Source organism: Herpailurus yagouaroundi, unplaced genomic scaffold, assembly GCF_014898765.1.
Source record: "Herpailurus yagouaroundi ecotype Mexico unplaced genomic scaffold, PumYag 140, whole genome shotgun sequence".
Taxonomy (NCBI): domain Eukaryota; kingdom Metazoa; phylum Chordata; class Mammalia; order Carnivora; family Felidae; genus Herpailurus; species Herpailurus yagouaroundi.
Window position 1 is genome coordinate 58,725,848 of NW_024412395.1, and position 12,491 is coordinate 58,738,338.

At 35.7% G+C, this 12,491-nt stretch overlaps 1 protein-coding gene across 10 annotated transcripts in view; it reads left to right on the forward strand.

The window, feature by feature from the left end:
- The window catches only part of RBM45 (RNA binding motif protein 45), a 39,893-nt gene that overhangs the window by 13,102 nt on the left and 14,300 nt on the right, over window positions 1-12,491 (forward strand). For 2 of the 10 annotated variants that reach the window (XM_040475483.1, XM_040475490.1), the window contains exons 9-10: window positions 1,240-1,440; window positions 3,780-4,036. In XM_040475483.1, coding sequence (XP_040331417.1) covers window positions 1,240-1,432 — 193 coding nt within the window. In that variant the 3' untranslated portion in view covers window positions 1,433-1,440; window positions 3,780-4,036. Of the gene's footprint in view, window positions 1-1,239; window positions 1,441-3,564; window positions 3,611-3,779; window positions 4,037-7,985; window positions 8,746-12,491 lie in introns of those variants that run through there. The other 8 variants (XR_005790396.1, XR_005790397.1, XR_005790398.1 and 5 more) reach the window with 8 other exon arrangements.

The following is a 12,491-nucleotide window of genomic DNA, read 5'->3' on the forward strand; positions in this document are numbered from 1 at the left end:
TTTTGAAAAGTTTCACGCATAAAATGGACAAATCATTTGTTTCTTGGTAAAAAATAGACCTGTCTTCTAAAATTCTTGTTACATATCTTTCCCTTTGTAGTAGTATTTCACCTGAACAGTTTACTAAGCATCTTCTATTTTGTCCACACTCTCTTGGAACCTTAAGAATTATATTGAGTAAACAATTACCTGATTGTAAGGAAGAGTATATAATAAATATAGAAAAAGGGAAAGCACTTGTTAATTTTTGTTTTTTTAATAGAACTCCTTGAATCTTAACTTTTTTCTTTTTGGTCTTTTTCCTGTTTGCCTTACAACAGTGTTAGTGAATTAAAAAAAAAAAAAACACCAGGAAACTCATTGAACAGCTGCATAAAATATCAGTAGTTCATTTAACTGATTCATGTAGTTTATTTCTTGAGCATCTCCTTTGTGCCAGGTGGTCACCATGCTGTGTGCAAGAGACATTGTGTAAACAAAATGTATTATGTAAGACATTATGGTCCTTGTCCTGTGAGAGCTAATCTCATATAGGACACAGACAAGTAGGTAGGATATTACAGCCTACTGAAGTTGGTATTGTTACAGCCTAGTGAGGTTAGTGTTGTGAAAAGGAATGTGCAGGCTATGAAATACATGAGAGGAGCGTCTACTTTTAAGACTCTGAGAAGACTTCTTAAAGAAGCAAGGTATAACAGAGACCTGATAGACAATAATAACTTAGCAATAGAAGAAAGGAGGGCGTTCGGATGGTTCTTCCTACAGAGAGAATGTGAAAGGAGATCATTAGAATATGGAATTTGAGAGACTGTGTGGGAGGGTGAAGCAGGAGAAAACAAGGCCCATGTCAAGAAAGGCCCACAAGCCACATTAGGGAGTTTGTCCCTACCCTGGAAGGGAATTTTGGGGAGGAAATGATCGTATCTGTATTTTAGAGAGATCACTGGGAAGACAGGGTAGAGAATAGATTGAAGAGGGACAAGCCCAGGGTGCAGGGAAACAAGGGAGGAACGTGTTTGAGTATTCCAAGGAAAAGATCATGACTGGCTGAATGAGGATGGGGAACTGAGTGAGAATGAGGCGAACTTGACTAATAGAGGACGTGCTTGAGAAGGAGGATTGGCTTGCAGATTGGGTGTGGGGAGAGGAATGGAAAAGGAGTCCAGAATGGACCCCAATTTTGGGACCTACGCAGTTGTATTTTTACCAATTTCAGTTGATTTTTTTACTTTGTTTCAGTCGTTTTGGTAACCTGATCGAAGTTTACCTTGTGTCAGGAAAAAACGTGGGGTATGCCAAGTATGCAGATAGAATAAGCGCCAATGATGCCATTACTACTTTACATGGAAAGATCCTTAATGGAGTCAGACTTAAAGTTATGTTGGCAGATTCCCCAAGGGAAGAATCTAACAAACGACAGAGAACTTACTGATTCTTGAGGTAAGCCCTTTTTACTCTGAATTTTAAAAACATACCGGCTAAATATTATAGCCAGAGGAATACGTATAGAGTTTTCTTTCTAAGGATTTGGAAGCTATCAGTTAAAAGCCTTGTGACTTAAAAAAGCTTGGCTGATAAAACCACAGCACAGGTTAATTTCACAATATATTTTTTAAACCTGAATTTTGTAAACTTAAAACAAATGTTTTTGATGTTTACTGGGAGAATGTTTTTGCCCTTCTATAAAATAAAATCAGATTTCAATATAGAAAATTAAATAGTGGCTTTTTTTGTTTGTGAATGTCTTAGATGTTAAGAATTAGACTTTTAACTATATGCTTATGTAACTTTTTAAAATTGAAATAGTTCTAAAGATTTTTTAAGTTGAGGGATTAATGTCTTGAGTTATAAATTAATTTATAATAGCCTTTATAAAGAGTGTTTTGACATCTCACTAGTGTAATACCTTAAAAGCAATATCAAATAATACGTGTTTTTGGAACTTTTGAACTTAAATGTTGGTTTTTTGTGGATTTTTAAATTTGTGAGTTTGTGCATTAAAACTACACATTCAGAAAGTATTCTCATATGCATATTTGTATTAAAAAAAGAACCCAGACAATTTACCAAAAACTCTTTATCTATTATAATGGTACATACAGCCATATGAATTCCTTTTTCTTTAGTTTTCAGAATCAAACTTAAATTTCTTTTTCTGTGATAATTCAACTCACATCTCCATGGCTTAGGGAGACATTCTTTAAAGTAGAAATGTTCAGCTCTTTCACTTTTTTATTCTGGAAATGAATTCTGAGTTTCAGGGGAAGCTGACAGTTTCCCTGTTTACACACACGCCAGCTTTCCAAGTCCACTGCTGGTCAAATGATAGCAGTTGGCAAGCACTTTAGATTCACTTTGAAGGTACTGACTTGAAAGCAGATTTCTTTTTACATCAATGTTCTTTCCGACCAATTATGGCAACTAGCAAGTATCAGAATGGATTGTCTCATGCCTTAGTGCTGATGACCTTCTAATATAGAGCAAGTCAGGTGATGAGTTCCTCCTACCTAGAAGGCATTTGGCAATATTTGGACCCATTGTGAATAATCCTAATTTAGAAATGTCTTAAAATATTTTATCTAATTGTAAAATTCATTCCCATTACCCCATACAATGTAGAAATATTAAAATGCCAGTGAAAATGACTTAGCAAGTTCTTAAAGCTGTTTTTTTATGTTTACAAATAAAATGTTAAGACCTGAATTCTGGTTAGCCAGCTGTCTTCTAAAATAGCACACAAAAATGTGTTTGTGTCTTTGGATATTTTAATATGTAGGTAACAATTATTTTATTCAAAGAATCTTTGTCCTTAAAAAAGTACAATAATACTATGTTTTTATTATGGGGAAAATGTATGAATTACTCTTGTGGATGAGCCTTTCCTGGTGATTATTTATATAATACAAAAATATTATACTTAAAAATCAGAAGATCTGGCTTGGAATTCTAACTCTGATACCTGACTGTGATTGGACAGACCTCTTCACCTTCCTGAGTCTGATTTTTTTAATAGGGTTAGTGAGAGAAATGAATCAGCAGAAGTCTTTATAAAAATAATGTTTTGCAAGTACTTATTCAGAGCAAAGATAAAATAGGGTCAGGTTAGCTGGAAATAGTGGGAAATAATCAGCTATATTAGCTTTAAATGTTTTTAAATTTATTTTTGCTGTAGATTTCCTATTTACTGTGGACTCCAATGATTCTCCTCCTTTGTTGGTATATTAAGTAAATGTACATATTTTAAGGTTCAATAAAATAATGAGAAAGTTTACCAAGTTTTACATGAAAATTGAAATTCTTGGAGGGGGAAGCATTTTTTTGTTTGTTTCCTTAATTTCAAGAAGACACCAGCACCACTCAAAGGTTGGTTCCTTTTATCTCTAAGGAATAGGCCTAGGATTAGGTGAGCTACACCTATAAAATAGGAAAAACTGAGTACAATTTTGAAAGTAATTGAGTTCTATTCTGAGCTGGGTTTGATGTGCAAAATATGTTTCTCTTTCTATTTGAGGAAAATAAACATTTTAGTATTTCAGAGCATCCTGATTTTATATTAATTCACAGCATTTTCCCTCCAGAAATTCAGTACCTGTTTACATCATCCTTCTGAGTAAGTTTGGTTTTGCTTATTTTGGGGTGTCTATGATTAAGTAAGCAGATAACATTGGTTACTTTGAAATACAGGAAATTCCTAACATTATAATTATAGGAATACTATATACAACAGCTGTTTCCTTTCAGGTGATGATTTTCATACTTGTGTTGTGTTCTTTCTACAGAACAAAGACTAAATAATGACATAATCCTCAGCTGACTGACTGAAAATGTGACTGGACGCACTCCCTGTGGACAGTTGACAGCTTTTTTTTTCATATACCTGATAGTCTGTGCACAACATTGTTTTGTCTGGGGAGCACGAATTGTTGACATGAATTTTTGAATCCACACGTCAGTGCTAAAACTAATATAATAGTTGTTTCTTAGAGCAATATGTTGTTATGTGTAGCAGAAATAAAGTTTTCTTTGCTTGACTAAATCATGCCTTATTTATGTGAAAGAAGAGAATAAAGAATACAACAATGTTTAGAATTTTACTAAATGACATATTTCATTGATTTTGAGATGCACATTTTTTCACATTTTTACACTTCTCAAATTGGAAACATCTTAATACCAATTATGTGCCATACTGTAGTTGACAACCTGTTTTTATTTCTCAACAGAACGCAAAAGTGCTTCCTTCAGTCAGTTGCATCTTAGATTCAATAAAATATGGTAATTGCTCAACCTACACATCCAGATTGGCTACTTACACTTTAAGTCAAGAACCAAAATACATTATTAGAAATATTTTAGACTATATTTTATAGTTACACCAAAATTTGTTGGTAATTTTGTAAAGATCTTTTAAGATTATAGAGCAACGGTGATTAAAAAAAGTTTTAAGTTGTTGATAAGTTTAAATAAATATCAGTGGCCTTGCGAGAGGGTGGACATTTTCCCTTTATAAATACAAGATATAATGGTCACTGCAAAAATATAACATGTAATTTCAGAACAGATTATGATAGAATAGTCATTTCAAAAAAAGATTAAAGATTAAGACCCTACTATGCTTGTATTTTGAAAATCCAAGGAAAATGTTTAGCTGCTATTGAGGTGAATGATGTGTATCAAAAAGGTGTATCTAAATCAAAAACTCAGCATCTTAAAGATATTATAAATGGTATGCAGTTATTAAAACCATTGAAGTACCTCCTCATGCCTTCCACATTCTGAGTTAAACTAAAAATAATAAAAGATTAAGTTCACTGGGCGTAATAGAGTATTGCATAGTTTGACATCTCTCCATTTAAAAGTTGAAAATTCTTTTTTTGAATTGGTAATTTTAGTAAATTGAGATAAAACTTTCAATCTCCTCTTCCCAGGCAGGGCTTACTGAATGAGAATGGAATCTTTGTGAACCAAAGAGCATATTTTTATTTATTTTGAGAGAGAGAGAGAGTATGTGTGAGCACATGCAGGAGGGACAAAGGGAGAGAGAATCTTAAGGAGGCTCCACACCCAGCCTGGAGCCCAGTGCGGCGCTCCTATCTCAGGACTGCGAGATCATGATTTAAGCTGAAATCAAGAGTTAGTCGCTTAACCAACTGAGCCACCCAGGCTCCCAAAGGGCACATTTTATAAAGGAAGCAAATATTCTCATTCAAAATGAAAAACCTAAGTAAGGAGAGTTGATTGATTATGAACAAGTAGACTTATTCATCCTAAGCTCATTTACTGCACGCGTAGTTCCATTTTCATGGATTGGAACCAAATGGTGCCCTACAGGTTATCAGTCTCTACCACTCAAGTGATGTTTGAATATTCCCAGAAATATTCCTGCCAGCTGGTTAATCTAAACAGTGTAAAAGTAGGAAGGGAGTTCTCTTAAGTCATACCTGAGTCCATTGCATCCTCATAATTGACAAAATATGACTCCCTACAATTAATCACCTATTAGTCTTTAGGTTTTTCACTGGGTCAAACAGAAGAAGCTGAATCTTTCAGGTGATTCAGCTCTTTCAGCTCTCACACCCTCCTGCCCTCCAGATTTTCTATTTGCATTAAGTAATTCCAACTTGTCCATGCTGCATTTAATGTCAGCCAGTTTTCAGCAAACAGTTGTGGTTTCAGTAAAGTGTCTTATGCAGATATATTTCCTTGATTCCTTCACATTAATTCTAAAGAGACTTGGAGAATTGTTCTCTGCCTACGAAACACTGCTTTTACAGTGCAACCGTCTGTTGTGTTTTCCAACTGCATGTCTCAGTTCTCTTGCAGGTGAGCCTTAAAACTTTATTTTGAAAAGTCAGAATGTCACGTTTTTCTTAAGATGAAGTTCTAGAACCTAAGAAATAGCATTTAATAATCTAGTACTTACGTATTCACTTAAATGTTTACTTCTCAAATCCACTTTGGGTATAAGAACATAATACTATATTCAGATCCTTAAATGCGTTGCATATGTCAGTTACTAAAATTGCCAACATAGTGGAGTTTTTATTAGGTGTGTATTTCTTTAATTTAAAAAAAAAATGTTAAGCAATTCAGATCAATAAATTTCTCTTTCAAATATGTGGTTCAAATATAAATAGCATTTAAAACAAAGCCTGATCAAAACTTTCTTGTAAATTCATTGTCAGGTCTTTTACTGTAGGTTACAGATGCTGAAAGCAGGTATCAGATTTGTTGTTTCTAGAGCATCATGTCCAAGCTATGTTCCTTGAAGTACTAATGTCTTCAGAGAAGTCCGTTATTCTTTAGGGAAGAAGTTTTCATGGTCAAATACATTTAGAAAATAGTTATTATTGCACAGATTTTTTCGATCATGAAACTTCCCAGAGGCTTTAATATGCTAATATGTTCCGTCCCTGTATTTCCAAAAGAAGAGCATAATTTGCACTGTGAAATGTGTTTTTAGAGGCACACAGGGCAATGATATAACACCGGATGTGTTTTTTGTTTGTTTGTTTGTTTTATTTATATATGAAATTTATTGTCAAATTGGTTTCCATACAACACCCAGTGCTCATCCCAAAAGGTGCCCTCCTCAATACCCATCACCCACCCTCTCCTCCCTCCCACCCCCCATCAACCCTTAGTTTGTTACAACGGATGTGTTTTAGGAAAGTTTCTTCTAGCATATATACTGTTTTTATTCAATGATAATGGTGTGGTTTTATTTATAAGTTTACTTTTTATGCCCTGTTATCCCAGCATAGATGAAAAATTAATGCAAAATACTAAGGAAATTATTACTCTAAAATTTTCTCATTCCCTGAATTTTATTCTCTTTTACTTGGTACCTATGTGATATCAATGAACAGATAGGAGGTAAAATAAGGGATTTTACCACTAGGTGGTGATAAACATTGCTACTCAGAAACAGTGAACTACAGCATTCAGATGTTATTTAAGGCCCTGAGCATGAAATGACAGGATTTGTATTGGGTAAAGCAGTGGTTCTTAAACTTAAGTGTCTACCAAGAATACCTCAGGTATTTGTTTAAAATACAGGTACACTGAGTTTTCAGGTTTGGGGGTGAGTGTCTCAGTAAGCTCCCTAAGTGATTTTGAAAGGGTAGTCAATGACATTGTCTTTTCAGTATACTAGCCTAAAGAGATTCCATATATTGGACATTAAGTTGGACTATTGTAAAAGTAAGACGTTGAGAAGTTCCTAAGTCTTTTTACCTTAAGCATTTTTTAGAATTAAGCATCTGCTTTAATATCAGTTAAACATTAATTACAATGAGAAATTGAAAAACAGTCTTACAAATAACAAGGTATCAGGCTGGCTTTTTCATATTAGCAAATATTTTTTGATATTTTTGCATAGGATGGTAATTATTTGCTTTTTGCCACCCAAAGCTTCTACCTAATTTTATTTTTTATTTACTTTTATTTTGAAGTGAATTATTTTCATAAATTACCATCAAAGATTTTGGCTCTAAAGAAATATGGGTATATATGTCATTCTTTTTAAATGACAAAGCATGAAGGTGATGTCCTTATTGATCATGAGTGTTTAAAAAAATGAAAAAAGAATGCTCACAAGAGTACAGAAATATATGTGTATGTATCTGAGTATTTTTACAATCCTAAAGTGAATCTTATTATAAAATGAATGTTTTTTTGGTGCACCCAAAAACTGTTGATTTATAGGTGCAGTTGAATTTTCAGTAACTTCTTATTTGCATAAAACTAAAATTCAGTGAGGTCAAGAATAAATTAAATATTTATATAGCCTTTCCATCCAGAGGTATAGCCACCTGCAAGTTTGATCTTTTTTGTATGTGGTTAGTAAGCTCTATTAAAATCATAGCAACTAGCTTTACATATGATTTCAGTAAAGAGAGATAACATAAAGGTCATCCTTATTAGGTAAGTTTCATTTCAGTATCTGAATTCTAATAAATGGATTGCATTATTTCCTTTTCTAGAAACAGTAACTCAAGAACACTTGGATCCTGGGAACTGAAGGTATGGTATAACCAGGGGATCAGATAGAAATATTTAGTTAACATATGAAATTGCAGTTCATTCATTATACTGACCATGTTTTCACTATATTTAAGGTAGAAAAGACTTGTCCTCAGTAGAATATGGAGGACCCATTATACTTTGAGAAAGTTACCAGGCCCTATGAAAATCCATTTGAGTGTTTATCACAGGAGAAGGGAATCCTATGACTGTTTCGTATGAATTGCAGCCAATATCAGATGTCAAGGTCCACGTGAGCTGGTTAACCTGCCAGCTGAGTAAGGCTGCAGCCACTACAGCACCCTGGAGACTGCCTTTCTGACAATACTGCTGCAGAAGTGGTGGAAGGAAGGCACCAGGAGACTGTTTTAGCAATATCATTTGTATTTGAAATACAGAAATCAGGAACTGTGTGAAAAAACGAGTACTGTTTTCCTTAGAAATTGGGAAATTATTGAGCACTAAAGGGTAACCAAAGTACTTACAGATACTCCTATGAATCTATACTCTTATTTTCCTGCTTCTACTCCATTTCTGATTTTGTAGGTAAATGCTGTTGCTGCTAACTGATTTTCTTGCTTCCATATTACCATTTTTCAGCGTTAGTAATACACAGGTGGTAGCATTCATTAGCACAGAGTTCTTAAAGGGTTTTTGTGTTGGTTCTGTTATTTTTTGTTTGTTTAATGCTAAAAGAAGAATTAAAGTAATCTAAAGTCATCGAATTAAAATCACACTTATTTAGTGGAAGATCTGCTGTATAAAAATACATCATTTAATTTTTTCCGTTCATCCTTGGTAAAGTCTGTTATATCAGGTTTTGGCACTAGAAAATAGTTTTTACATTCTTAAATTATTGATCCTTTGGCACAAGAGACTTCCTTCCTCTTCTACATTAGTACATTAGTAACTTAAGAATGTGACATTTGGGGGACAGTAGAGAAGATTACGATTTGTTACTTGTAGGACTGACTTTAGGAAGAATCTGAAGTAGTTGCTGAAAACTGGAACTGGCTGACCTGCATTGGCAATGTCAGAAATGGGCCAACAATGGCAAGAAAAGAACATACTTGGAGATATAGTACCCATCTCTGTTTTACTATCACAAACTCTTGCTAAGGCCCATCTACCATTAAGTAGTGTTTTGGCTTAATCCTTCCCCCAGAAACTCCTAGCAGGTTTCATTCCCTTTCACATTTACCCTGAATCTTGGAATCCTAGGCACTGTAATGCAGTCTCATCTTTCACCTAGCCGGGTTTTATTTCACTGCTGTAACTCAAGGAAATAATGGGGGGGGGGGCCCCCCGGAATGAAAGTAGATTCCCTTTATGTCATCCTGAAAGATTAGCAATGTACTTCTACTTAGTAACTTTCAGTTACTTGTAATATAGGAATGTACAATGTCTTCTAGATTTTTTTTTTAAGTTTATTTATTTTGTGAGAGAGCATGAGTGTGAGCAGGGGGGAGGGGGGGGCAGAGAGAGAGGGAGAACAAGAATCCCAAGCAGGTTCCATGCTGTCAGTGCAGAGCCTGACACGGCTCAATCCCATGACCACAAGATTATGACCTGAGCTGCAATCAAGTCGGATACTCAACCAACTGAGCAACCGGGCGCCCTGATCTTATTGTTAACTCCAGTTCCCCCAAGAGCAAGTTTCATACATTATACCAACATCACCTTTCTGGACCTGTTTTCTCATCTAGGAAAAAAATAATAATAATAAAGGCAGTATAAATACAAACACCTGCAACACTCCTATCCCAGTTTTCTGCAAAAATACCCGTGAAACATTCAAATAAAAAAGTTAATGTTATTCATAGAAACTTGGGTAAGAGTAGTGGAAACTAGAAGGAATTTTTACCAAGGAAAGCTATAAGGGGTGGAATTTTAAAAAACGGCTGACTCAGAATCCACATCAAAACAGCTTGTTGGTAAAGCAAGATGACACCTTAGCTTCTCATCATCTAACATTGCTTATTATCCTATGTATAAGAAGGCTGTACTAATCATTTGAGACAGCTACTGAAAGCCCCATTCGGATTCTTAACTAGTGGCACTAAAGCTGTACAATCTTGGAGCTTTTCCTTAACCAAGAGAACCACAGCTGTCATTCACCTAGGGGTGGGGTGAGGGGGTGTAGTCATAAAAGGGAAGAGTAATGACAAGGGCAACAAAGGGATCCAAAAAGATCTCTTAGCCTCTATCCATTAACAGATGTAGAATACTTAGAGCAAGATTCTTTTAAGAAAGGTGTTCTTTCCAGCCATCTTTCCTAAGAACTTCGGTCGTATTTTAAGGAAATTCCTTACCTTCATCTACACTAATCCTATGTCCGATGGACTTAGTTGGGTTTTCTGGAGGAATTAAATGGGATTAACGTTTCTGACCACCAGCTGGATCAGCATTGGCACCTGAGTGGGCTGAAAAAGACCTGAAAGCAATCCTCAGAATTGCAATCCTTGGATTCTGAGGATTCTGCAATTGGCCTAACTGAATATGTCCTCGTTGAGAAATGAGTAACTAAAAGGACAAGAGATATGAGCCAGTGTTTCACAAAGAAGGCCAAGAAGCGATCACAGTTTTTTTGTGTGTGTTTGTTTTGTTTTGTTTTTTTCTGGCAGAGGAAGGAAGAATTGGGTAAATTTCTTATCTTTTATAAAGATAACATTAAAATACTCTTTTTTAGTTTGACAGGTAATGTAAATTTAAGAATAAAATTTAAATCTGTTAAATGTCCAGCCATATTAGTCATCAAGGAAATGCACATTAAAACTCTAGAAAGATATCCTTACAACTGTTTAGCAAAAATTAAGATATTGACAATACCAGTGTTGGTGAGAATTTGGAACAGCAGGAACTCTCATAAACTGCCAGTGTTACTGTAAATTGGTTCAACCACTTTGGAAATGCTTGACAAATACCTACTAATGTTGAAACATACAGCTACCTGCAATTCAATAAGTCTACTTCTAAGCATGTAAGCAACAGAGATAAGAACGTATGTATACAAAAAAATAGAAGGATATTCTTAGCATTATTCATAACCTCAAAGTGGAAACAATGCAGTGTCAACAGAATGCATACATGAGATACTACTCTGTAACAAGGACATGAGCTAATTTGCTAAATGTAATAATTGGGATGATTTTTAAAAAAAAAAATTTTAACGTATTCATTTTTGAGAGACAGAGTGCGAGTGAGGGGAGGGGCCAAGAGAGGGAGGGAGACACAGAATCCGAAGCAGGCTCCAGGCTCCGAGCTGTCAGCACAGAGCCCAATGCAGGACTGGAACCCACGAACCATGAGAATCCTGATGTGAGCCATAGTCAGACACTTAACTGGCTGAGCCACCCAGGTGCCCCAATAATTTGGATGAGTCTTATAAATATGATGTTACTAGAAGAAACAAGCCAACAAAAAATGTGTATATGATTCCCACTATAAAACAGTTCAAAAACAAGCAAAATATACTTTTAGGCAGAATGGAGTGGGAAGGGGTGAGAAAGGGGGTTTATGGTGTGCTGGTAATGTCTTCACCAGCGTGGCGATAACTTTGTTTTTTGGGTTTTTTTTTGTTTTGTTTTGTTTTTTAATTTTTTTTTTCAACATTTATTTATTTTGGGGACAGAGAGAGACAGAGCATGAACAGGGGAGGGGCAGAGAGAGAGGGAGACACAGAATCCGAAACAGGCTCCAGGCTCTGAGCTGTCAGCCCAGAGCCCGACGCGGGGCTCAAACTCACGGACCGCGAGATCGTGACCTGGCTGAAGTCGGACGCTTAACCGACTGCGCCACCCAGGCGCCCCCCTATAACTTTGTGATAACTTTTTGAGCTGTACTCTTAATGGCTTATGCATTTTTAAAATGTATCTTCTACTTCAATTAAAGTTTTTGTTTCTTAAATGAATTAAAGCAAGATCAGCATGAGGCTAATGGGGCAGACACTTCTGCAGTATGAGAGAAGAGCAATATCCTGAGGCACTTAGAATGAAGGGCTTTCTTTGTTTTTCCAGTGCATGTATAGCAAGAAATACTAGAAAATATTTGCTTCAGCTCCCACCCTGGTGCAACAGAGCATTATGATGATGAGGGTGGAAGAGTAAGAGAGTAAAGAAAGGGAGAAGCCATATTAAAATTTGTGTCAGAAGCGGTAAATAAGGGGTGCCTGGGGTCTCAGTTGGTTAAGGGTCCAACTCTTGGTTTTGGCTGAGGCCATCCATTCATGAGTTCGAGCCCCACATCAGGCTCTGTGCTGATTGCAAAGAGCCTACTAGGGATTCTCTCTTTCTCTCTCTCTCTCTCTCTCTCTCTCTCTTTCTCTCTTCCCCCCCCCCCCCCTCCCCCTTCCCCTCCCCCTCTCCTTCTCCCTCTCTCTCAAAATAAATAAGCATTAAACATTAAAAACATTAAATAAATAACATTTTAAAAAGTAAGTAGCCACAGTGCTAAAGAAAATTTAGCCT